This window comes from Bos grunniens, chromosome 7 (genome assembly GCF_055505025.1).
Source record: "Bos grunniens cultivar Pamir isolate PY7600 chromosome 7, Bosgru_T2T1.0, whole genome shotgun sequence".
Lineage (NCBI taxonomy): Eukaryota > Metazoa > Chordata > Mammalia > Artiodactyla > Bovidae > Bos > Bos grunniens.
In genome coordinates this window covers 17,821,460-17,848,115 of record NC_141171.1, presented here as the reverse complement: position 1 = coordinate 17,848,115, position 26,656 = coordinate 17,821,460, and the positions used below count along the sequence as shown (strand labels likewise).

Here is a 26,656-nt window from a genome sequence, read left to right as displayed (position 1 = left end):
CCTGGAGTGAGTCCCATCTTTTCCTTTGCAGACTGAGTTCCTGCCTATGTTGTATTCATCAGTGTGTAACATCCAGCTCTCCAGGAAGAAAAGCTCTTGATTTATAGTGCTGCCAATTTCCTTGGTGTGAATATCTCCACCATGATGGATTTCAAGCTACCACCGTGAGTGAGTACAGACTTGGGACGTGGTAGACATACTGGATCTAGGGAGCTGGGTATCACAGGCTCCAGCTCACTACTGGTTTCTTCCCACCAGTGCCTGTGTTGAGTCATATTGAAATTCACAGCAAGAGGAAAAACATGTGCACCTGTATATACACACTTTCATGTAATTTTTAAAATATATTATTTTAATGGTTAGGTTTATTCCAGAACATTAAAGTAGTTGAAAAAATATGTTTGCTTCCATTAAAGCCAGAAAATAAAAATTATAATAAATTATGATTTGGGTGTAAATAAAACATTTCAATGTGAAATCTGTCAGTTTTGATACATTTGGTTTTGAATGTTTCAATATTTTTTCAACTACTGTAATGTTTTTTGGGAAAAAATAACTGATAAAAAATATACACGGGCCCAACTCAGTTTTCTTTTGCTTTAGGTGTCAATATGACATAGTTTGACACCATCAAATTTGTCTCTAAAATTTTGATATTTTGTATATTGCAGGGGTTTTGGGAATGAATTTTGATTTCTTAAAATATTGCACTAAAATATTTTTGATCTTGTTTATGATCTTATGCTTTGCTTTAAAGTACTCATGAAAGATGCTAAAATCCTTTCATTTTGGTTGATGATTTTGTCTATTATATTTGAAAATGTTCAACACTATAGGAAACAGTAACAGAAATATGACTGTTAATGCACATTTCTTTTTTTCTGGGTTGAGTTTTTTTTCCCCATGGGTCTTCTTTTTTGTTGTGTGTTAACGCGTATTTTAAGGGTAAGACTCATAGGTAAGACTCATAGGTAAAACTCATAGGTAAAACTCATAGGTAAAACTCATAGGTAAAGACTCATAGGTAAGACTCATAGGTAAAACTCATAGGTAAAACTCATAGGTAAAACTCATAGGTAAAACTCATAGGTAAGACTCATAGGTAAGACTCATAGGTAAGACTCACAGGTAAAACTCATAGGTAAGACTCATAGGTAAGACTCATAGGTAAAACTCATAGGTAAAACTCATAGGTAAGACTCATAGGTAAAAAAGAAGTGTTCTAGTTCTTGCAGTTGTGTATTATTCCTTTCCAATATTTGCTCTGTGAAATATATTTTCTCAAGCTTTTTAAATTTTACTTATTTATTTATTTGGCTGTGCTGTGTGGCTTATGATATCTTAGTTCCATGACCAGGGATCAAATCCAGGGCCACAGCAGTGAAAATACTGAGTCCTAATCACCGGACCACCAGGGAACTGTCCCCAAGATTTTTAAAGTCAGAAGAAAACTCCTGTGCTAAAATGTTACAAGATGTCATATTTGATATTAAAATATATTTTAATGAAAAAATATTATTGATTTCTGAGTTTTCAGGTGTCTGCTAAAAATTCTGTGCCCAAGAATAATGCCTCACTTGCCTCACCCTAATCCTGGCCCTCCATTCAAAGTTCCAGAACTCCTGAATCTCCTATGGTGTGCCTGGGTCTCCAAGTTGGGTTGACAGCACAGGGAGAACCGGAGCCTCTCCTGAAGGACAAGGGGCAGCAGGTACCCCAAGGACTCACCACGACCTTCAGGGTCTTCTTGACACCATCACTGATGAAGTGGTTGTAGACGGCAGCCTTGACCTCCACCTCGTGGAGGCCGATCTTCAGGGGCACAATGACGTAAGGCACCGCCACCGAGGACCTGGCTGGGATCGTTATAGTCTGCTGGTGGCGCTTCTTGGCGGTGGCCAGGCTACAGAAGGCTGGATTGTAGAGCAATTCCACCCTCACCTGCCAGGGGGAGAGAGTATGGGGTCAGGAGAACATGCCACAGACTCGCTCCCCCAAGTCCCCGCGCCCTCCATGCCTCTGTTGCGCCAGGGACGCACCTTGAGATTTTCCGCCTCCCGGTAGTTGTAGAGGATCGCTCGGATCTCCACTTGCTCGTTGCGCACCACCGAGTAGGGGAGACGCAGGTCGATAAAGAAATCCTGCATCACAGTGACCTCATAGGGGTCAGCCACACAGATCCCTGCCCGGAGTGGAAACAGAACACAGAGTGTCAGGAGTGGGTCAGGGGACTGGGCAGGGTGGACTGGGTCCAAACTCTTGCCCCTACCAATGTCTCAGTGCTTACACTTAACCGCGGGAGCTATCCCAAGGTCTTTGCAGAAGCCCATAGACATAATATGGGGGCTTTCCTGGTGGCTCAGATAGTAAAGAATCTGCCTGTGTCACAGGAGATGTGGGTTCGTTCTCTGGGTCAGGAAGATTCCCTTCAAGAAGGCAATGGCAAACCACTCCAGGATTCTTGCCTGGGAAATCCTGTGGACAGAGGAGCCTGGCGGGCTACAGTCCATGGGGTCTCAGAGTTGGACATGACTGAGCCACTAAGCACACACACATAGATGTCACATCGTGGCGGGGGTGGGGGGTTGGGGGGGTTTGATCCCTGGTCAAGGAACTAAGATCCTGCAAGTCACATGGAGTGGACAAAAAGAAAATCTCTTAAAAAGAAATGACTAAGCCAGAAACTAACACAACACTGTGAATCAACCATAATTCAATTTTTAAAAAAGGGAATTCCCTGGTGGTCCAGTGGCTGAGACTCTGGGTTTCCAATGCAGGGGGCCCAGGTTTGATCCCTGATCAAGGAACTAGATCTCACATGACGCAGCTAAAAGCCAGTGCAGTCAAATAAATAAATAAAAAGAAATATCTTTTAAAAAAGAATTGACTTCTGATACCTGATCTGTGTCATTTAAGGAGGCGTCTATACATCTCCAAAAGGCAGTTACTCTTTGACCCCTAAAATATGCTCAACTCCAATAATAAAAATAATAGTTCACACTCATTGAACATGTACAATGTGTCCGGTACTATTATAACTATTATAAAATCCCAACACTTTGAGTAGTTACTCTTTCAGTTGTGCCCATTTTATGGATGAGCATCAAGAGGCTGAGTAACTTGATTAAGGCCACACAGCTGCCCAGAGAAAGATGTGGGATTTGGACTCAGGGACTTGGGCTTGGGAAGCGCCCCACTTTTAACGACACTCTTTCTTTACCCCATAAGAGCTCTTAAGTTTAAAATTTTCAAGTTCTATTGGTTGCATGCATGCTAAGCTGCTTCAGTCGTGTCTGACTCTTTGCAACACTCTGGACTGTAGCCCGCCAGGATCCTCTGTCCGTGGGATTCTCCAGGCAAGAATACTGGAGTGGGTTGCCATTTCTTTCTCCAGGAGATCTTCCCAACCCAGGGATCAAACCCAGGTCTCCTGCATTGCAGGCAGATTCTTTACTGACTGAGCCATAAGGGAAGCCTAAATGTCTTATACATACTGCTATATTTTAAATGGGCAACAAATAAGGACTTACTGTATAGCACAGGGAACTCTGTTCAATGTTATGAGGCAGTCTGGATGGGAGGGGAGTTTGGGGGAGAATGGATACATGGATATGTATGGCTGAGTCTCTTCACTGCCCACCTGAAACTATCACAACACTGTTCATCGGCTGTACTTCAATATAAAATAAAAAAGCTAAAAAAAAAAAGATAATGTCTAACAAACTCCGAGGTAAAGCTTCTTGACCAGATTGCAGCTAGTCCAGAGAACATGCTTAAGAGGCAAGGGTCTAAAGGTAGTTTACATTTTTTTTTCAAGCTGCAGGAACATTTTTTAGGTAAAGGAAACCTCAGACAGAACCTTGGTATACAGAAATGCACAACAGGCAAATATGAAGATGCCCTGATTTGAAACAGGGATGGGGACCCCAAACTAGAACTGTGCTGAGTGGCTTTGGAGTCCCAGGCAGAAGGAAAACTATGTGCCTTGCGTATAATTTATGATAAATTATAACTAAATAAACGTATACTAGAGTAACTGGGTGTGGTATAAATGAAATACACTTAATGCTGTGAGTTTTAATACATCTTTTTTGTGTGTGTTTTTAATAGTTTTTCAACTACTTTAATGCTCTGGAAAAAAAATAACCTTTAAAATGGACAGAAAATATGTATATGAAACACATCTTTCCTTTGGCCTCAAGCTCTAACAGGGTTCAACACAGTGCTGGTTTTTATTTAAAATCTAGGTATTTTGTACATCATGGATTTTTTTTTTTTTTTTTTGGCATTCATTTTGATCTTTTAAAAAACTATTGCATGAAAATACAATTTACCTTGATGACTGAGTTTTTTTGGCACCCACCTAATTTTGCATTCAAAGTCAGTGCCTCACTTTCCTTGCCCCATTCCCAGACCAGCTCTAAATCATTCATACTTGACTAGGGTTTGTCAGGGTCCCACACGCAGCTGTTGGTGGCAGTGGCGGGGGGAGGATACGCATACCCCTTTTTGTTGTGTTTCACAGCCTACCTGCTGATGTTTCAATCACTCACTTCATCCCGCTTCCTCTTTTATTTTTTCTTAATTGCTTGACTCACTATCATGGCAACATCACCCCTACCAAGTTGTTGTTGCAAATTATTCTCTATGATATTATAGAATAATACATCATATAGCAAATAATTCTATATGATATGGTGGATATATGTCTTTATGCACGTGTATGCTCAATCGCTCAGTCGTGTCCAAATCTTTACAACCCCATGGACTGTAGCCCACCCATGAAATTTTCCAGGCAAGAATACTGGAGCGAGTTGCCATTTCTTACTCCAGAGGATCTTCCTGATCCAGGGATCGAACCTGCCTTTCTTGCATCTCCTGCCTTGGCAGGCAGGTTCTTTACCACTGCGCCACCTGGGAAGCCTGTGTGTTTTTATACATTTGTCCAAACCCGCAGAAACGTAAGACACCGAGTGTGAGCCCTAATGTCAGCTGCTGCTGCTGCTAAGTCGCGTCAGTCATGTCCGACTCTATGTGACCCCATGGACTATAGCCTACCAGGCTCCTCTGTCCATGGGATTCTCCAGGCAAAAGTACTGGAGTGGGTTGCCATTGCTTTCTCCTTAATGTCAGCTAAGAACTAGCAAAGATAATGATGTGTCCATCAATTGTTACAATGTAGGTGGTGAGGGAGGCTGTGTATGTGGTCAGGGAAAATGGTACATAGGAAGTCTCTGCACCAGCCTCTCAATTTTGCTCTGAACTAAAACTGCGCTAAAAATAAAGTCTATTTACCAAATCACGATGTCACTCACATTCTGCACTCTAATCCCTCTCTAGTAACCAGGGCAAAGTGTCAGCCACCAAGAAACAAAAGATCTGTCAGGATGGAATGAGAAAATGCTCAGGGGATCTGGGGTCCCGGCCTCCGAGGACCGGACCACCATCCTCTCTCACCTTTCTTGTCTGACAAGCTCACGGCCAGAATCTCCCAAGTGGTGATGGAGTCTTTCAAAAACACGTTCATGAGCTTCGTGGAGATTCTGGTCCAGGGAGAAGTGGGGGGGGGGGGGCGGTGATTAGGAGAAGACATCTAGCAGGATGCAGGGGGAGAGCAGGTAGGGAGGGGCCCCAAGGGACAGGGTTGGAAGGGGGCTGGAGGTGGGTACATTTAGGTAGCCCCAACTCTATTTTCTAGGCTGGGTTGTGTGCTTCCACCATGATTCCACAAAAGAAGGGGGTTTGAGGGGCATGCAAATGCAGTGTCCAATCTAGGGTGACCATAGAAGCTGGCCTGGGGATAGGTTGAAGTGGGGCCATCCCAGCCTTACCCGTTTTTGTCTGCTTGTTTAAGGTCCTCAATGACGGTCCACAACCAGCTCTCGGGGAATTGGCTTCGGGAAATGATGTCCTCCTCTGGGATTATGTCATCATCCAGGTCACCTGTGGGTGGGGGGTGGGGGGTTAAAACAGACTGAATCCCCCCTCCTGCTCCCTCCACTGTCCCTTTTAGATATTTATCTTTATCATCCCCTAGAGGGATTCCTAGCATGGACACACCCAAGGTCACATGATCACTTCCAGGGATCCTAGGCACATTTGCCCCAAGAGGCTCCTTTCTCCATAAAAAAAAATATTAAAAGTCACATTTTACAACCATGTTGGTATAAAGGTGAGAATAAGCCACACTGCATTGGGTTGATTTGTTTTTTTCCCCTTTGATTTTCAAGGGAATGAAAATATTTGCATGAAAGAGCCTCTAAAAGCATCATTGGCCCATGCCTGCTGTGTTACGTTAACCATGTGATGGTTAAGTCTATCCTGAAAGCAATGGGGCTAGCTGAGAGATTCTCTGGACTTGATGGAGATTGCCAAAGAGACAGTGGTCTTTAAAAGTCATCTTGACCCCATCAGCAAGTACACAAAGCTGGACTAGAATAGAGTTTAATCCTGGCTGGGCTTTCCTCAAACAATGATGAACAGATTTTAATTTGGTTCTGGGGCTTCCCTGGTGGTTCAGATGGTAAAGAATCTGCCTGTCAATGCAGGACTTACAGGTTCCCTGGGTCCGGAAGATCCCCTGGAGGAGGAAATGGTTACCCACTCTTGGTATTCTTGCCTGGGAAATCCCATAGACAGAGGAACCTGGTGGGCTACAGCCATGGAGTCACAGAGTCAGACTCTTAGTGATGAACACTTTCACTTTTCTGCCTAACCACAAAGTAGGTGGAATTCTATAGATACTTAAATCCACCCATAAAAGCGAAGAAGGTGAAAGTCGCTCAGTCATGTCCGACTCTTTGCAACCCCCTGGACTAGACAGTCCATGGAATTCTCCAGGCCAGAATACTGGAGTGGGTAGCCCTTCCCTTCTCCAAGGGATCTTCCCAACCCAGGGATCGAACCCAGGTCTCCCGAATTGTAGGCAGATTCTTTACCAGCTGAGCCACAAGGGAAGCCCAATACTCTGGAGTAATCTATGAAAGTGCCTTTGGGATACTAACTCTTAATCAACCCTCTGTATCACCCCCAGTTGGCTAAAAAAATGACATAATGCTGGGGGAAAAAAGTCATCCATGTGTGTAAATCATACACACATTGTCTAAATTTCTTCTTTGCGAAAGAAAAGTCTTGGGTCACTGGAGCAGAGAGTAGCATGCCTAGTCATTATAATTTGCAAAGAGACTGAAGGTAGAATTCTGTGTTCATGTATGTTGGGAATCATTATGTTTTTGGTGGGGTAGAGGGTTGAAGGGGTTGCTAGTTTTCCAGCTAAAGGAATTCAGAAATATTTGACTTTGGCAGTGGCTGCTTTTGAGAAGTGTCTGCAGATAGTTCAGTTTCAACAAAGCCCATTCTGGCACAGAAGTCTTCTAATTAAGACATACTAAAATATATTTAAAAAAAAAGAAAAGGAGAGGGACTTCCCTGGTGGTCCAGTGGTTAAGGTCCTGAAGTTCCACTGCAGGGGGCACAGGTTCAATCCCTGATCAGGGAACTAAGATTCTGCATGCCACATGGCATAACCAAACATTTTAAAAACTGAATAATGGTGGGATCAGGCCACACCGGGCTCCTCTGTCTCAACAGGTGGCCATGGAGACTATGTGTCAGTTCTGTAAAGGCCACTTTGTGGTGAGGCCATTCTGATTTTGCTTAAAGGGGGCTTCTAAGAGAAGCCCTGGCTTTGCTTAAGATTGATGTGGCCTGAGATGTAGAGTTTTGACTGTGTACATGTCCTCTCCAGAACCGAATGAATGAATGAATGATCGAACATTGGGCAAAGGTTGAGCAGGTCTTTTAATAAGGCAACATGAATTAGTTTTCTTTGGTAAAGACAAGCTTATAACCCATCTCATGTCTTCCTACTGGCAACTAGTGTGACCAGCTCTATCTTCTAGAACGATCCCTCAGATCATGGGAGGGAGGGGTGTCCTGGGCACTGGTAAAGTCAAACTTCAGAGGGTCTGGGGCCAGGGCCAGGCTAATCCACCCAGGCAGAAAATTTCCTTGCCCTCAGGAAAGGAGTCTTCTCCACTAGACTAGGTCCTTCTTCCCTCAGACAGGCACTTTCTTCCACCTGCGACAGACCCGCATCCCCCTCAGACAGGACGTCCTTCCCTCTCAGACAGGGATCTCCTTGCCCCACTGGAGATCTCCTCCCTCAGACAGGCACGTCTTCCTCCCTCTCCGGACAGGCCTCCTCCTCACCTCGGACTCGCTGGATAGAGACCTCCTCTTCCTTCGGACAGGCACCTCCTCCCCCTAGGACTGGACTCCCCGCTCCTTGAACAGATTGGCTCTACCCTCTTCGGATTGGCTCCTCCTCCCACCTCGGACAGGCCCGCCCTCCCCGCCACGGGACTCACTCCTGGCCAGCTCCAGGGCGCCGTCGCGGCTGTGCTGCTGCCGCAGCTGAGTGATGTACTCGCAGCAGTCCAGGAAGGCCTTGACGCACGCGTCGCCCTGCAGGATGAACTGGGCCCGGCGCTGGCACGGGAACTTCATGGGGTTGTCCCGCATGCCGTCTTCGCAGCACTTGCGCAGATCGCTGCTGTACTGACCCGCTATGGGAACACAGATTTCCCCGACACGTCCCGCGCGCCCTCAGCTGCTGGCCTCGAAGCAGCAGGCACTCAGGACACAGCCCAGGAAGAACTTCCCCACGGTCAGACCCTCCCCTTCCCTCTCTAGCTGGGATCCAGAATGGGTGGGGACCAGCGGAGGGCGCACACCTTTATCCATCCTCTTCTCCATGAGCTGCACCGAGCGGCGTCGGCGGGTGGCTGGTTGCGGGCACTGCGGATCTAAAGGCAGGTGGAAGGGGAACCAGATGGGTTAGGCACCTACTATGTTTCTGCTTTATTGACTATGCCAAAGCCTTTGACTGTGTGGATCACAATAAACTGTGGAAAATTCTGAAAGAGATGGGAATACCAGACCACCTGACCTGCTTCTTGAGAAATCTGTATGCAGGTCAGGAAGCAACAGTTAGAACTGGACATGGAACAACAGACTGGTTCCAAATAGGAAAAGGAGTATGTCCAGGCTGTATATTGTCACCCTGCTTATTTAACTTATATGCAGAGTACATCATGAGAAACGCTGGGCTGGAGGAAGCACAAGCTGGAATCAAGATTGTGGGGAGAAATATCAATAACCTCAGATATGCAGATGACACCACCCTTATGGCAGAAAGTGAAGAGGAACTAAAAAGCCTCTTGATGAAAGTGAAAGAGGAGACTGAAAAAGTTGGCTTAAAGCTCAACATTCAGAAAACGAAGATCATGGCATCTGGTCCCATCACTTCATGGCAAATAGATGGGGAAACAGTAGAAACAATGTCAGACTTTATTTTTTTGGGCTCCAAAATCACTGCAGATGGTGACTGCAGCTATGAAATTAAAAGACGCTTACTCCTTGGAAGGGAAGTTATGACCAACCTAGATAGCATATTCAAAAGCAGAGACATTACTTTTCCAACAAAGGTCCTGGCTATGGTTTTTCCAGTGGTCGTGTATGGATGTGAGAGCTGGACTGTGAAGAAAAAGAATTGATGCTTTTGAACTGTGGTGTTGGAGAAGATTCTTGAGAGTCCCTTGGACTGCAAGGAGATCCAACCAGTCCATTCTGAAGGAGATCAGCCCTGGGTGTTCATTGGAAGGACTGATGCTGAGCTGAAACTCCAATACTTTGGCCACCTCATGAGAAGAGTTGACTCATTGGAAAAAACCCTGATGCTGGGAGGGACTGGGGGCAGGAGGAGAAGGGGACGATAGAGAATGAGATGGCTGGATGGCATCACCGACTCGATGGACATGAGTTTGGGTAAACTCTGGGAGTTGGTGGTGGACAGGCAGGCCTGGCGTGCTGCAGTTCATGGGGTTGCAGTCGGATATGAGTGAGCGACTGAACTGACTGACTGACTGATGTGTCCTTGGTTTCCTCCCCACTGCCGCCTCCCCCCACCCCCACCCCCGCCGTGATGTTGGAGTGTTATTGTGGCCCATACCGAGGCTCAGAAAGAAGTGATTTGCGAGATGATAGTGGAGGCGGGACTTCCAACACCCCAACCTGCACCCCAGAGCCCTGCCCTTAACATGATCTCAGTATCTGGGGGATGGAGGCCCTGCTTCTCGCCTTCCCTGCCTTTCCCTGCGTCCTCACCTGCCCTCTGCTGGGTCTCCAGGCCCTGGCTGGTCTTGAGAGTGAGTCCTGCATCCGTGAAGACGCCAGCATAGTTTCTTCCACTGCCTGGGGTGCAGCCAATGTCCGCTTTCTCCACCACGTCCCAGATCTGCGGGGTGGAGTGCAGGCGGAGGGTCAGAAGGGCCACCACCCTCTGGCCAGCTTGTCCATCCAGCCCCACCCCATCCATCCTTATCCTGTTCCCCAAGCTGGCAGGCCACGATGGAAGATCCAGAATTGGACTCTGGACTGCGTCCATTCCCAGCACCATCTCCAACGTGGACCTTTGTCCACCCACATTCTCATCCTCAACTTGACTTCAACCCATCCCCGTGTCTACATCCATTCAGACCTCTATGTTCAACCTATCTGCTCCTCTCCAGCATCATCCCCAGGTGGCTCAGTGGTAAAGAATCTGCCTGCCAATGCAGGAGACACAGGTCCCATCCCTGGGTGGGGAAGGTACCCTGGAGAAGGAAATGGCAACCCACTCCAGTATTCTTGCCTGGGAAATGCCATGGACAGAGAAGCCTGGTGGGCTACAGTCCATGGGATTGAAAAAGAGTTGGACAGGACTGAGTGACTGAACGACAATAAGCATCATTCCCACCTCAACCCAATGCCATCTCTGAACCAACCTCAGCGACTCTGGGGCATACCTTTCTCTGGGTCAATTTGTTCTTCTTATTCAGCACAAACACGCCCTTGTCCACGGCCACGAGCCCCACTCGGGCCCCCTGGTCAGCCTCGATCTTCAGGGTTATCTGTTGCCCGGGTCGATGGTGTTTCTCTTCCTTCCCACCATTTTTCACCACCAGCTATGGGAGGGGAGCAGGTTGGAGGGGGAATTCAGCCCTGTAAGACCTCAAGAAGCCCAAGACAGAGGAGGTCTTGAGCTGGACTGAAAGGGGAGGGGAAGAAGCAAGCCAAACTGGCATCAGGCAGAAAATCAAGAAAAGAGAGAAAACCAGGAGCAAGAGAGATACTGAGTGCAAGCGTCTACTTATGAAATAAATGAGTCATAGGGATCAAATACACAGTGTGAAGAAGATAGTCAATAAGCACATAGGACCTTTGTATGGTGACATGTGGTTACTAACAGGACTCATGATGGTGAGCATTTTGAAACACACAGAAATATGTTGATATGTGGGTTGTAGAAATGTCGTACACCAGGAACTAACATAGTGGCATAGGTCAATTAGGCACTTCCCTGTAGCTCAGTTGGTAAAGAATCCGCCTGCAATGCAGGAGACCCAGGTTTGATCCCTGGGTTAGGAAGATCCCCTGGAGAAGGGAATGACAACCCACTCCAGTATTCTTGCCTGGGAAATCCCATGTACAGAGGAGCCTGGCAGACTACAGTCCATGGGGTTTCAAAGAGTCAGACATGACTTAGCGTGTAACCACCACCATAGGTCAATTATACTTCAAACAAACATACTCATAGAAAAAGAGATCAGATGTGTGGTAAAGGGAGAGGGAATTGAGTGAAGGTGGTTAAAAACAAACTTTCAGTTTTAAGTACCAGGGGTGTAATGTACAACATAATAAATATATGTAATTAACCCTGCTGTGCCATTATATAAGGAAGGTCGTTAGAGGAAACCCTGAATTCTCACCACAAGGGAAAGATTTTCTTTTTCTATTTCTTTAATCTCATATCTCTATGAGGTGATCACTATTCACTCAACTTATTGTACTGATCACTTATGATGTACCTAGGTTAAATCATTATGCTCTACACCTTAAACTTAGTACTGTGTGTAAATTACATTTCAATAAAACTGGAAGGAAAAGAAGCTACTAAGGGAACTTCCCTGGTGGCCCAGTGGTTAGGACTTTGCCTTCCAATCCAGGGAGTACAGGTTCGATCCCTGGTTGGGGTGCTAAGATCCCACCTGCCTCCCAGCCAAAACACCAAAAGCATAAAGCAGAAGTAATATTGTAACAAATTCAATAAAGACTTTAAAAAAAGGTCCATATCAAGAAAAAAAAAGATGAAGACACTGAGGCTGAAAGAGATGGAAGAATAAGATGGAAAAGGAGGAGAGGCAGGAACTCTGAAATGGGGAGAGGCATGGACTCAAAAGATTGGAGAGAGACAGAGCCAGAGGCACAAGACGGGGAGAGGGACAGCCAGGTGGAGGGTCTCCAGATGGGCACAGAGAGGTGCCAGGGAGCTTACCGTGCCCATACACGAGTCCTTGACATCCACCCACACAGAGTCGGCCACCACCTCCCTCTGGCCTTTGGCATTAATCAGTGTGTAATAGGCCACCAGGCGGAAGGAAGGGATGAAGTCTGACGTGATGGTCAAGGGCAACACCACTAGGTCCTGGCCGGGCTCTCGGTACTGGCGTCCCACCTTCAACAGCTTCCCCTTGTTCATGATCTGGGGGGACAGTTCGGTATAAGGATCAGGAAGGTGAGCGGGAGAATGGGTGGGAGTCAGGGGCGGGGGTGGGGGGTGGAATCTGGGATGGATGAGGGCTCCCGGGGATACTGGGAGTTCTAGAAAGTCACGGACCATGTAGGTGTAGTAGCGGATCTTGGCTTGCTCGCCGGGGTCCGTGCGCAGGTGGAAGTTGACGTTGAGGGTCTCCCCAGGCTTGAGCTCCACGCGGGGCACAGAGAGGTGCAGGTAGTTATTGGAGTTCCCCTGGGTGTTGTAGGGTAGGGCCTGCATGGTCCTGGTGGCCTGTCGCCCCTCGGGGATATTGTCCTTTTTTGTGCGTACCTGGTCAGGGAAAGATGGATGCCATGATGCCCACCCGCCCTCCCCAGAGACATCTAAATCCACACCCCTGAGACCAGGGTATTTTATGTGAGGAGAAAGACTTTGCAGATGAGATTAGGTTAAGGATATTAAGGAGATGGGGAGGAGACTGAATGATCCAGGTGGGCCCAATGCCATCACAAGTGTCCATATAAGATGTCTAGGCAGGGACTTCCTTGATGGCACAGTGGATAAGAATCTGCCTGCCAATGCAGGGAACATGGGTCCGATCCCTGGTCCGGGAAGATTACACATGCTGTGGAGCAACTAAGCCTGTGTGTCACAACTATTGAGCCTGTGCACCCTAGAGCCTGTGGTCTGCAACAAAGAGAAGCCACCTCAATGAGAAATCCAAGCCCCACAACTAGAGAAAGCTGGCAAACAGCAACAAAGACCCAGTGTCACCAAAAATGAATGAATAAATAATTTAAAATAAGAAGACATCTGGGCAGCAGACATCTAGAAGGTAGGACCCTGCTGTGCAGATGAGAACACATCTATGCGTGCAAACTATTATATATAGAATGGATAAACAAAGCCCTACAGTACAGCACAGGGAACTCTATTCAATATCCTGTCATAAACCATTATGGAAAAAGATATGAAAAAGACATATGTATATGTCTAACTGAATCACTTTGCTGTACAGCAGTAATTAACACAACATTGTAAGTCAATTCTACTTCAATCAAATAAATGAAAACATAAAAAGAGCCCTTCTATGCAAATGAAAACATCTCTGTGGATGGCACATCCCTTTATGCAAATGAAAGAAACCCACTCTATGCCCAAGACAGGATCCTTTTGTGCACATGTCAGGACCCCAGTCTACAAAATTAAGTCCCCTGAGGCTGGCCCAGAACTCACGGTGATGGTCAGGGGATCCCGTTTGTTCTGTGTGTTGATGCTTAGCTTGGCCACGCCATCATCCTGGGTCAAGGACTGCACATTGCTGCCCTGGGTCACCACCGGGATGTGGCGAGCGGGGGAGCCGTCGGGGTTTGTCACGTACACCTGTGGGTACAGGGGCAGGTGGAGGGCATTCAGGCAGACCCAGGGGTGTGATCGTGCTCAGGAGCAGTGTTGAGGGGTGCAGTCCTGCCCAGGGTCTCACCATGAGGTCGAAGGGCATGGCAGGTTTGAAGAACTTGGGGGTCTTGGTGAAATGGATCTGGTAGGGGGAAGTCACAATGGGGATCCCGGTGCGCTCTGCCTCCACCATGTCACTGCCTGAGGGGGGCCAGCCATGAGGGTGGGCTCCTGGGCCACCCCTCAGGACCAGGCTTCCCCCGTCAGACTGCACTCTGCCTTCGTACTGGGCCTCTGTCCTTAGAATGTATCTTCCCCATCGACCTGATTCCACATTCATTCTGAACATCCACCCTCAGAATGAGTCTCCCTCTTGCACTGGGTCTTATGCCCCAGAGTGGTTCTTCCCTGTCAGACTGGACCCCTTCTTCATTCTGGGCCTCCTCCCTCAGACTAGGTCTCCCCTGTAAGACTGGATCCCCCCTCCCTTCATTCTGCACCTCTTCCCTGAGACTAGACCTCCCCTGCCAGCCTGGACCCTCCCTTCATTCTGGGCTTCCTCTCTCAGATGAGACCTCCCTTGTCAGACTGGATCCTGCCCCCTTCCTTCTTGGCCTTCTCCCTCAGACTGCATCTCCCCCTTCAAAACTGGATCCCCCGCTTCATTCTGGGTCTCCCCTCTCAGACTGGATCCCCCTTTCATTCTGGGCCTCCGCCCCCAGACTGGGCCTCACCTGATTGCAAGATGACGGTGGCGGACACATATATGGACTTGCCCACCAGGGCATCAGCTCGGGAGGGCTGTACTCCATTCAGCAAAACCTGACGTTTCAGTATGGCCTCCCCATTACCATCGTTGATCTGGGGGAGACAGTAAGGGTTCATGGCGGAGGGGGGACCTGGGGTTAGGGACCAGGGGGTGGGCTCAGACTACAGGAGACAGGAAGGGTGTTTAGGGTGGAGGAGACCAGACAGGGCCTCTGTTAGGTACCGGAACACGGGTGAGGGAGTGAGTCAATGAAATTCTCCGGTCGCCATCCTGGACCCCAAAGATGACGAAAGCTGTTCCGTCCACCTGTTCCCCGTACAAGAACCTGCGATGCAGGGACAGTCTCAGATTCTCCCCTCTGCAGATGAGTCTTCCTCCAAACTAGCGTTGGCCTCGGTTGAGCCCCTCCCCCCACTTGGCCCCTCCCCCTGCCCCTCACCTGGCAATGATGTTGACCTTCAGGCCATCTGGGTCATCAATGTAGTAGAATTTCTCTTCAGGCTCTAGTTGGACCTCAAAACTGGGAAGCACTGGGGGGGACAGATCATGTTGGTGGGGGACCAGCATTGGGCCCAGCCTGATGCACTCCCCCATCCCCTTACCCCCTAACCCCAGTTCCCTGGACCCTCTTACCATATTCCTTCACCTCAAACTCAGCGGAGAAGACCTGCTGCGGAGAATCTTCATAGTAGGCTTTGATCTTCCACACCCCCATGCTGTGGGGGAGGTAGGCTGGTGATCTGGACAGACCTGGCAGCCCCCCACTCCCTCTCCTGGGGTAGGGGAGCCCCAAACCCCCTCCTGGAGGACCTGACATACTTCACTAGCTCTGGAATGTTCCAGGACAAGGCCAAAATGCCAAACTGGTTCTGAGAAGACTTGGAGTCCCGCTTGACAGGGATGCCATCAGGGGTCTGTCAGGAGACAGAGAGAAAAATGGCTCTTCAGAGATGAGGCTTTGCCTCTTGGCTTGCCCCTCCCTGTCTGTGTCTGGACATTTTCTCTGTGTTAGGTCCACAGGGGCAGTGGTGAAGAACGTGCCCCTGAGCCAGTCAGCTTGGGTTCAAATCCCCACTGAGCCAATTACAAGCTGTGTGACCTTGGGCAAGTTACTTAGCCTCTCTGTGCTCAATGAGCATATCTGGAAAAAGATAATTATTACTCCTATGTCACTGGTTTGGGAAATGTTAATATAGGCAAGAGCTGATGATGATCAGCGTCTCTCCAAAAACAAATAATAACTAGCGTTTGGGACTTCCCTGGTGGTGGTCCAGTGGCTAAAACTCCACGCTTCCAATGCAGGGATTGCACGTTCGATCCCTGGTCATGGAACTAGATTCCACATGCCGCAGTTAAGACGCGACACAACCTAATAAATAAATGTTAAAAATAGATGACATGTGTCATCTGTTGTGATGCAGGACCCTGTGCTAAGCATTTGATTAGCACATACATACACCACACATAACTGCCCACATTTGCCTTTCTGACATAGCAAAATCGCATGGCTAGACCTCATACACATGTGATTTCATGCACTGCCAACAGTTAAACATCAGGAGACATCACATAGAAATCCGGTTTTCTGGCTTCTCTTGGAAATTAAGGTCACTGTGGATAACATGCTTCTGTTGGTACGGGGTGACATTTGCTGGGAGCTGAGCACTGTGCCTTGAGGGGAGATGTGTGTCCTGTTCCCTGTAGACCCCTAAATCTCTAAAGCCAGCTCACAGCCTTCAGGACCTGGTCCTTGTTAGCTCTGTGTAATCTCAATAAATACTCAGGAAGATCCCCACAGGAGGACATGCCCCAGTCTTCCTCCCTTCTCTCTCCCTTCATTCTACATGTATGGTTCCCTCCCCATCTCTCCCTGCTTCTCTCTCCCCTCTCCTTCCCTCCCTCCTTCCAGTAAGTTTTTATTTATCCTACTACCCACCAAGCACTGAATTTATGTTCAGTGGAGGTTAGGGGAAGGTGCAATTAATAAAATGTATAGATCCCATTTACAAGATGCCAGAAGGAGAGGGGGTGTTGCAATTTTACAGGGCACTCAGTGAGATCTCACTGTAAAATTGGGACACTGGAACAAAGACTTGAAGGAGGTGAGGGAGCGGTCTGTGTGGAAATTTCCAGGAAGAGGGTTTTCTGGGTAGGGGGAGTAGCCCATGTAAAGGCCCTGGGGCAGGGCTCTGCCTGAGGAGACTGGTGTGTGGCTGGAGCACAGTAAGCCGAGGAGAAGAGGGAAGCAGCGAGGGCACGGAGGGGATGGGGTAGGTCTTGCAGAGTCTTGTGGGCCACAGGAGGACTTGAAACTTGTTCTCAGGGAAGTGGGAGCCCTGGAAGGCTGGGGGCTGAGGAGGGGGCAGGGCCTGACTCAAGTGCTCACGGGCGCCCTCTGGCGGCACTAGAGAATTAGTGTCAGTCATCATCCCAATCTTCTGATGAAGAAAACAGACTAGGAAATGTGAAGTGACCTGTCCAGAGTCACACAGTGACCGGGTGTCTATCTGGAGCTAGAATCCTCAGGCGCAAGCAAGCATCGCCCCACGTGGTCTCCCTGGCTCCCGGCCCCCTCTCCCGACCTCTCTATATGCCTCTGACTTTGGGTCTCCGTCGGTGGCTCTTTCTCTGTCTCGATCTCTTTGTCTCTCCCTTAGTCTCAGCCCCGGGTAAGTCTGGGGCCCCGGCTGGCTGGTACCTCGATGGTGATGAAAACCGTCTGGCCCACGGGCAGCAGCTTGTGGTCAACAGTGAAGACCCGATAGAGGACTGAGAGGTGGTGGGACAGAAAAAGAGAGTTGGGTGAGACTCTGCTCCTCCCCCAGCCCTGCTCCTCCCCAATCCCGCCCTCTCCAGCCACCCCTCTCCGCCCCTTACCCGTGGAGCCTGGGGTGTAGATGGTCTTGTCCGTCTGGATGAAGAGGTACCCGCTCTGAAGGCTGATCAGCACCACCTTCTCCACCTGGACATTCCCGAAGGTCGCTACGACAGTCACGAACTTGTGCCCCTTGTCGGATTTTAACTCTTTGCTGGCCGGGATCTGGGCGTGAACCAAGAGATCATTAGGGGTCTGCTCCACCTGCCCTCTTCACAACACAGCCTGCCCATCAATTCTGGTTTGCCCAGATTTGGGGAGTAACGGGGTACTGAGATGGCGGGAGGGTAAGAGAGGGGGTGGGAGTCAGAGGGAGGGATGGGAAGGGGGAGTAAGAGGCGGCTCAGAGGAGGGAGGGCTCAGAAGGGGAAGGGACTCAAAAAGAAGACTCAGATGGAAGGGCCTCTGAAGGAAGAGGGCTTAAGAGAGGGAGGGGCTTGGAGGGCGGGGGCTCAGAAATGGGAAAGGGCTCAGAGATCCTAGGGCTTGGAAGGAGGTGGACTTGAGAGAGATCAGGGGGCTACTGTATAGCACAGGGACCTCTGCTCAATATTATGTAACAGCCTAAATGAGGCAAGAATTTGGAAAAGAATAGATACATGTATATGTATCACTGAATCACTTGACTGTACACCTGAAATTACTGCAACATTGCTAATCAATTATGCTCCAGTATAAATTAAAAGTTTTTTGTTTTTGTTTTTTTAAGCCGGGAACCCAAAGCCAGTGCTTTGGGACAATTCAGAGGGATAGGGTGGGGAGAATTGTGGAAGCGGTTTTTAGGATGGAGGGGGACACATGCATACCTGTGGCCGATTCATGCTGATGTATGGCAAAAACCATCACAATATTGTAAAGTAATTGTCCTCCAATTAAAATAAATTAATTAATTTAAAATAAAAAAGAAGGTGGAGACAGCTCAGAGACAGCACTGGATGAAGCAGTGGGAGGGGCTCAGAAAAGGGAGGGCTCAGATGGGGGAGGGGGAGACTCAGAAGGGGCGGGGCTCAGGCAGTGTGGGTGGGGCTCAGAGAGCTCAGCCAAGTGGATGCGTGGAGGACTCTCGGAGCTGGTGCGGCATCAGCAGGACTGGGCTCCCTGGCGCGCCCACCTTGATGGTGACGGTGCTCAGGTAGCCATTGTTGCTGTTCAGCTGGGTGTTTTCGTTTGACAGCACTTGTTTCTTGGCCGGGAAGTCGTGGACGGTGACCGAGACCTGAATAGTCCCTTGTCCTCCGTGGGCCTCCAGCACCACAGTCTCCTCGCTCTCCAGACGCAGGATGTTGGGGGTGATCATGGAATACCTGCCGGAGGGGAGCATGGGGCGTGGAGCTGTCATCCCTGGAAGCCCGGGCTGCCAGCCCTTCCCCAGGGTGAGCCCTCTGCCCCAGTCCCTGGTCTCACAGGGGATACGGTGACCGGCAGACAACTGGGGGCGGGGCGGGGGAGGAGGAGGCAGGGGCGGTGCTTCACATCCCATCAACTCCTCAACACCAAAATGAGAGGTGCCACCTCTTCCAAGACTTCCAAACTCACCACTGAACCCACTTATTCCAGGAGCTCTAATCCCGAAATCTTTAAACACCCCAAGTCTCTAAACACCCAGCCCTGGAACACCATATGTGCTATGAGCTAAGTGGCGTCAATCGTGTCCGACTCTTTGCTACCCTCTAGACTGTAGCCGGCCAGGCTCCTTTGTTCATGGGATTCTCCAGGCAAGAATACCAGAGTGGGTTGCCGGTGCCCTCCTCCAGGGGATCTTCCTGACCCAGGGATCAAACCCGCGTCTCCTGTGTCTCCTGCATTGCAGGCGGATTCCTTACCTGCTGAGCCACCAGGGCAGCCAAGACCATCCCAAACTCCTCCCTAAACCTGTGGCACCCCAGATCCAGATCCACGCCCTCAGCCACATACACCCACGCGAAATCTCTAGACACTTAAAACCTGAAACTACAAACTCCCAGAATCTATGACGGTCAAATGTCCAGGACGCCAAATCACCTCTCCTGCAGAATCACTCATCACCGCATACGCCCTACACATGCAGGGCCGCATACCACAAATGCGCACCCTCGTCTCCGAAGCAGCCTTTTTTGGGGGTCAGGCTGTGACTACTCACATGGGGTTCCCCAGGGCCATGGGGAGACTGGCTAGAAGCAGCAGCAGCAGGCTGGGACCTGAGGTGGGCTTCATGGTGCCGGGGCAGTGGAGGGAAGGAGGGATAGAGGGAGGGAGAGGGTAGGGGGGCAGTGAGCTGAGGTTGTTGGAGGCTGCCTTTTTATCTGGCTCCTGGCTTCCTCCCTCCTCTGACCAGCCCTCACTCCCCGCGGCCTCCCTCCTCCCTGGGACTGCCCCAGATTTCTCAATACTGTTTCCTAAGTTTTTCAATCTGTAGGGCCAGCATGCCTGGCATAAGTAACCCGGGGCCATGTTCTTCAGCTACAGAGACACAACAACCTCCTGCCCGGGCCTCCCTCCGGGTCACAGCCATCTGGTGATCAGGGACCTTTCCCTGTTACATCTACTTGGTAGCAGATGAAAGCAAAGGGCAGAGAGCCACCCCTTGCCCCCAACTCCAGATATCTGGTCCTGGCCCTCAGTCTACTTTTAAGCATGCATTTATTCACCAGACTCTTCCTGTGAGTCCATTTCTGTGCTAGCATCTCATGTTCCACTTCCAGAATCTTCCATGTTGGCATGGGGCTGGGGGCCGGGGACAGAGTCCAGCATCAATGCTCCTAGCCCCACAGAGTGTTTTCTCCAGTGGAGAAGGACTCAGCTTCTTGGAGAGTCAGGGAAGGTTTCTTGGAGGAGGGGACATTTCAACTGGGCTTTGAAGTATGTGTAGGAGTTCACTATCCAAGGACAATGTTTTCTAGGGCAAGGAGAGCCTGGAATTCCCTTCACCTAATCTCGTCAAGAGGCCTGAGTGGCTAAAAAGTCATAATTGAGGAAAGTCCCATGGCTAGCTTTTGTATTACATCAATGCCTTCTTAGGGGAAGGAGGTTCAAGAGGGATGGGACATGTGTATACCTATGGCTGATTCATGTTTATGTGTGGCAGAAACCAACACAACATTATAAAGCAATTATCCTCCAATTAAAAAAAATTTAAAAACATCCTCTTGGGATATTATTATTATTAAAAATTGTATTTAACTTGTTGCATAAGAATTGGTAATATAGTCATATGGTTCAATATCTAAAAGGTAACCTTCCTCCTGCTCTTGTTGCTAGCCATCAGGGTCTCAGACATGACCATGTAACCAAGTCTCATGTTTCTCTCCAGAGGTATATTATACATTTACGAACATTCACACATTTCAAAAACAAATCAGAAAGCTCTACACAAAAACAATATCAGAAAGCTCTACACACTCTTCTTCCTGGTCTCCCTGGGTTACACCTTGCTTTTTCATAAACAGTATACGGTAGGATTGTTTCATTATCAGAGCACAGAGAGCTTCCTTGTTCTTGCAGTGAAAGTAACCAGTCATCTGCTGATGGACAGACAGACTTCCTATTGTTACAAAACCATGGTCCCTCCAGACAGTAATCTGCATTATTGCCCAGTTATTGCCCAGTTCTCATGATTATTAACTGGTAAACCTTGGGGAAATTACTGATAACCACTTGAGCCTCAGTTTCCTCCTGTAAAGGGGTTATAACAGCAAGCAACTTCAAAGAGTTCTTACTACAATGAGAAAAGATAATTCTGATCAAAGGCTGTGTGTTAACAGTAACCTTGCTAGATATCGCTAAATTCCCCTCCATAGTTATATTGATTTGCATATTCACCAGTCTTGCACAAAGTTGCCAATTTCCTCATTCCCACCCTGCCTGTACCCCAACCCCTGCCCCTGGCCCACCGCCCCACTTAAGGGCACGTTGTCCAAACTGGATTTTCGCCTCAGCGTCAGTTTAATTTGCTTGTAAATTGAGCCTCTGGGGGATAGGGGGAATGTGAAGCCAGGTGTAGGGAGGATGGGGGATCTAGAGCCCTGAAGAGATGGAGGATTCAGAAGCCCAGAGGGCTGTTTTCCAAAGCCTCCTTGAAGGGGTTAACAGGGACCTCACTCTGATTTCCTGTAATCCACGCTCTTTCCCTGGCCATGCCTCCTGTGTCCCTCCCCCCAGTAGGGGGAGGTGTGGAGAAACAACAAACCTGGGCTCTGTCTTATCTGATTGCGACACCTTTTCTTTGGAAGAGGAGGAGGAGGGGGGGGGAGGCAAACACTTGCTTACTCTACAGAACTGGGGTTCAACTTCTGGAACTGGGATGTGGCCACCTGCTAGGATCCTCCACTCCCCAATACTTTCTTTATCTTTCTCCCCTGTCCACCCGCCAAAATATTCACCCCGTTTCCTGATTCCGTTATAGACTTAAGCCTTAGGGCTCTGTGATTTGTCAAGGAATCAAGAATTTGAGAAGGAATTCCTGCTGACCTCGCTCTCCCCTGTGGGGTTGCCTGCCCCTCCCTCAGAGCCTCAGTTAGTCCATCTGAACAAAGGCAGTAATGGCAGTTCCTGCTGCTTTGTTTTTTATTCTTTTATTTTGGCCTCACTGTGCAGCAGGCAGGTGGGATCTTAGCTCCCCCAACCAAGGATCGAAACTGCTCCCCCACCCCCCGCATTTGAAGCACAGAGTCTTAACCACTGGAACGCCAGGGAAGTCCCAGTTCCTGCTGTTTTGACAATTAAGAGAACCCAGATTCTGTGAGAGACACGAGTTCGATTCCTGGGTTGGGAAGATCCCCTGGAGGAGGGCATGGCTACCCACTCCAGTATTCTTGCCTGGAGAATCCCATGGACAGGGGAGCCTGGTGGGCTATAGTCCGTGGGTTAACAAAGAGCCGGACACTGAGCGACTGAGTACACACAGATGCCCTGAAGTCCTGGGCTTGGAGGGAAGGCTCATGCCCACAGGGATGGAGGTCTGAGAAGGGTCCTACCCATGACATCCAGGAGGTGACCAGAGGGATGGAAGTGAAAGTGAACCAAGGTCTCCTGGGAGGGAAGGAAACAAGAGGAATTCTTCCAGGCCTTTTTCAGGGGAATGGATATTTGCAACCAGAAGTTTGGGAGGAGGATGATGGGAAAGATAAGCCAGCAGGGGAGAAAGAGGAGGCATTCCTGGGTGTGGACCCAGGGGGAGTGAGGCTGCCTGGGCAGGTTCTAAGTGGAATATGTAGGAGATTTTTTTTTTTTTTTTTTTGGGCCATGCCATACATCTTGCAGGATCTTAGTTTCCTGACCAGGGAACAAACCCAGGACCCCCTGCACTGGAAGCCCAGAGCCCTAACCACTGGACCATCAGGGACGCCCCCTAGGAGACTCTTACACAAACAGAATATGTTTGCTTGTTGTTGTTTAGTTCCTAAGTTGTGCCCAACTCTTTTGCAACACCATGGATTGTAGCCCACCAGGGCCCTCTGTCCGTGGGATTTCCCTGGCAAGAATTCTGGAGTGAGTTGCCGTTTCCTTCTCCAGGGGATCTTCCTGGATCAGGGATTGAACCCGAGTCGTTTTGGATTAGCAGGTGGATTCTTTACCACTGAGCCACCAGAGAAACCCAAAATATTTGTTACTTATCTGAAATACAGATTTAACTGGGCATCCTGTATTTTGTCTGGCAACCCTAGCTAGGGTGCAAATAGAATGGGGAGGGGGGCAGAAATGGGCGTGATTTCTGAGTGAAGGGAGCCCAGGTGCCCCTCTCCCCTTTAGTTCTCTGCATTTGCCTTAGTACTGTTATCTCCCCAACCCCACCCTTTCCCCACACAGGCGTGGCCAAATCTGGGAGCAGCGGACATCCATCTTCCTCTCTTCACCCCCACCCATTCCAGGATGGGTGCTACACTGCTTTCTGGAAATTTCTCTCCAGGACCCAGAGCCTGTCTCCACCTCCACCTCCCCCACCAGCAGCCTAGGCTCCCCCTTCTCCCCTACTTGTTACTCATTAACTTGGGCTAACCTTGGCCTGATGGAACCCATCCATTTGCCCTCTGGCTCCTTTCCCCTACCTACTCATGCATATGCAAGCAGAGACACCAGGAACCCTCCACCTTGGGGGATACAGGGGCCAGGGGTGTTTTTTTTTTTTCTTTTTTCTTTTTTTCTTGAACGGTGCCACTCAGCTTGAAGAATCTTAGTTCCCAAACCAGAGATTGAACCCAGGCCATCAGCAGTGACAGCGGAGTCCTAACCACTGGACCACCAGTGAATTCCAAGCCAGAAGTTTTGACTCCAGCTCTGCCTTCTCCCAGCCTCTGTTCCTCATCTTTAAATTAGACATTGCAGCTACAGAACCTCCCTCTGAGTTTTGGGGTGACAGCACCTATCATCAGGCAAGCTAGTGGTCAGACAGGCACCCAGCACTTGGTGCATGCAGGATGTACTTGAACTGTATTTTTATTTTTACTAACATCTGCTTCTCCTTTCTCTTGCCTTATTTCAGTGACAGCTGCTCCAGGCCTCCAAGCCAGAGTTCCCTCTTCCTCCCTCTCCCTCATCCCCTATAATCCTCCCTGGGACCCCTCGGTTGTCTCTCCCCACCCATCCTTCTTTCCACCCCTGTGGTCCCTGGCTTCCTTGCTGTAAACTCAACTCTTCCAGGTCATCTAGTCCACAGCAACTGGGGATTTTTTCCCCCACTTTGGACTCATGGTGCAGCATGTAGGATCTTAGTTTTCTGACCAGGGGTTGAACCTGCACCCCTCGAACTGCAAGTGTGGAGCCTTAACCACTGAACCGCCAGAGAAGTTCCTGGGGATTTTTTTCTAAAACACACGTTTGCATTCCTTCTACAAAATTATGATGTGTAATACCAGAATACATGCTAATGACTGTGAACCTCTCAGGGGCAGCATCTTATTGACTTTATGCATCTTAACTTTGCACATCTTGTTTATTCTGAATGCCTTAGGTGCTACTGTTGTTGAGTCGCTCAGTTGTGTCTGACTCTTTTGTGACCCCACGAGCTGGAGCTCACCAAGCTCCTCTGTCTGTGGGATTTCTTAGGCAAAATTTTGGGGTGGGTTGCCAGTTCCTTCTCCAGGGCATCTTCCCAACCCAGGGATCGAACTCAAGTCTCCTACATTGGCAGGTGGATTCTTTACCACTGAGCCACTGGGCAAGCCCGTTAGGTGCTATTACTATCCCCATTTTACAGATAAAGAAACAGGGCTTTGGCCACCTGGTTAAGAGCCTCTAGCTGGTAGCAGCTGAGATTTGAAGCAGGCAGGTGGGTTCCAGAGTTTCTGATGATCACAGTTCTGGTGGCTTGAAACAATATGTTTATTATCCTACAGCTCTGGAGGGCTGAAGTCTGAAGTTGAGGTGTCAGGAGGGCTGTGTTTCTTCTGGAAGTTCTAGGGGAGAATCTGTATCAGGGCTATTCAGGCTTCTATGGGCTGCCTGCATTCCTTGGCTCATGGCTTCTTCCATCTTCAAAATGCATGACTCTAGGGATTTCTCTTCAGTCCACTGGCTAAGACTCTGCGCTCTGAATGCAGGGGGCCCGAGTTCCATCTCTGGTTGGGGAACTAGATCCCACAGGGAGCAAATAAAAGATACTGAGTGCCATAAGTAAAGATCCCACATGCTGCAACAAAAATTGAAGATTCTGTGTGCAGCAACTAAGACCTGACACAGCCAAAAACCAAACCAAAACTCAACCAAACAAAAAACCCACATCATTTTCACCATCACATCTCATTCTCTGATTCTGACCCTCCTAGTTTTAGTCACTGAATCGTGTCCATTTCTTTGCGACCCCATGGACTATAGCCCACCAGGCTCCTCAGTCCATGGGACTCTCCAGGCAAGAATACTGGAGCAGGTTGCCATTCCCTTCTCCAGGGGTTCTTCCTGACCCAGGAATCGTACCTGGGTCTCCTATATTGCAGGCAGATTCTTGACCATCTGATCCACCTGCGAAGTGCCCCCCTCTTAAAAGGACTCTTGTAATGACAATGCATCCATCTGAACAATCCAGAATCATTCCTCATTCTAACATGCTTAATTGAATCACACATGGAAAGTGCCTCTTGTCATGTAAGGGGACATAGTCCCAGGCTGTGGGGATTAGGGAGGGGACAACTTGGGAGAGCCATATGCCCTAACACACACGAAGAATAAAACATCATCCCTGGACAACCAAGTCCCTCATTGCTTTAAACTCTTCTTGGCTCCCGTGGGCCCCAGCATAAAGTCCAAGAATGTCTGCCTGCCTTTAGGCTTCTGCCAGTTGCTCTTGCCCTCACCCCGACCCCCGTCAGACCTGTAGAGGAACTTGCAAACTGTTCTGGGCATCGCCTTGCTGCAGAATTTCCTCAGCCTGCAATGCCTTCCCACTTCCTTCTTTGTCTGGCTGAGCTATATATATTCATCTGGGCCCTCCCTAGCTGGACCTGTTTCCTCTTGCGGATAGCCTTGACCCCAGCCTGATTGCCTCCCCCTGGCCCATCCATGCCTGCAGTCCCCACCAAGGAATATTTCTCAAGGGTCCAGAAGAGGTTCTGAGTGCTCTAGATGAAGGGCGAAGTGGGGCGGAGCAAAATGCATCACGGGCACCTGCCCACAGGTGTGTGCACAGATGTGTGCACAGGTGCACCTCTAATCTGCACTCCTGGAGGTTGGGGGAAATTCACAAATGGTCAGGCTGTGTTGCAGGGCACTGTGCTGAGCCAGATTCCCATCATGATGTGTGATACTCAGCTCTCTGGGGTCCCCATTTTACATGAAAGGAAACAGGTTAAGCTACTTAACAGGCTGCACAGCAAATGCAGGCAAGATCAAGAGGCTTGGGGGCAAGTCTGGGTGCAGAGCGGGCAGTGCATACCATGGTAAAGGGCAGCTCTGGAACCAGACTGCTGATGTTTTGAGTCTTGAGCCTTCCAACATTTTGCTGTGTTACCTTGGGCAAGTTAAACAGTCTTTCTGTGCTTCATAAGCTTTTCTAAAGACCCCGGAGGCTTTAGCTAAGGTGTGGCACACAGCACTCAGCCTGAGCCAC

The 26,656-nt window shown here is 49.1% G+C and overlaps 1 protein-coding gene across 1 annotated transcript in view; it reads right to left on the bottom strand.

The window, feature by feature from the left end:
* C3 (complement C3) overlaps window positions 1-19,891 on the bottom strand; it is a 36,222-nt gene extending 16,331 nt beyond the window's left edge. Inside the window, exons 1-21 of the mRNA XM_086409777.1 lie at window positions 19,760-19,891; window positions 18,752-18,944; window positions 17,643-17,805; window positions 17,464-17,534; window positions 15,585-15,679; window positions 15,399-15,481; window positions 15,205-15,295; window positions 14,988-15,090; window positions 14,731-14,857; window positions 14,082-14,197; window positions 13,835-13,981; window positions 12,719-12,928; window positions 12,377-12,583; window positions 10,848-11,006; window positions 10,168-10,297; window positions 8,736-8,807; window positions 8,370-8,567; window positions 5,832-5,943; window positions 5,458-5,543; window positions 2,040-2,182; window positions 1,729-1,941 (exon numbers count right to left, since the gene is read on the bottom strand). Coding sequence (XP_086265903.1) covers window positions 1,729-1,941; window positions 2,040-2,182; window positions 5,458-5,543; window positions 5,832-5,943; window positions 8,370-8,567; window positions 8,736-8,807; window positions 10,168-10,297; window positions 10,848-11,006; window positions 12,377-12,583; window positions 12,719-12,928; window positions 13,835-13,981; window positions 14,082-14,197; window positions 14,731-14,857; window positions 14,988-15,090; window positions 15,205-15,295; window positions 15,399-15,481; window positions 15,585-15,679; window positions 17,464-17,534; window positions 17,643-17,805; window positions 18,752-18,944; window positions 19,760-19,833 — 2,793 coding nt within the window. The 5' untranslated portion in view covers window positions 19,834-19,891. The remainder of the gene's footprint in view (window positions 1-1,728; window positions 1,942-2,039; window positions 2,183-5,457; window positions 5,544-5,831; window positions 5,944-8,369; window positions 8,568-8,735; window positions 8,808-10,167; window positions 10,298-10,847; window positions 11,007-12,376; window positions 12,584-12,718; window positions 12,929-13,834; window positions 13,982-14,081; window positions 14,198-14,730; window positions 14,858-14,987; window positions 15,091-15,204; window positions 15,296-15,398; window positions 15,482-15,584; window positions 15,680-17,463; window positions 17,535-17,642; window positions 17,806-18,751; window positions 18,945-19,759) is intronic.
* Between the last annotated feature and the right edge of the window lie 6,765 nt (window positions 19,892-26,656).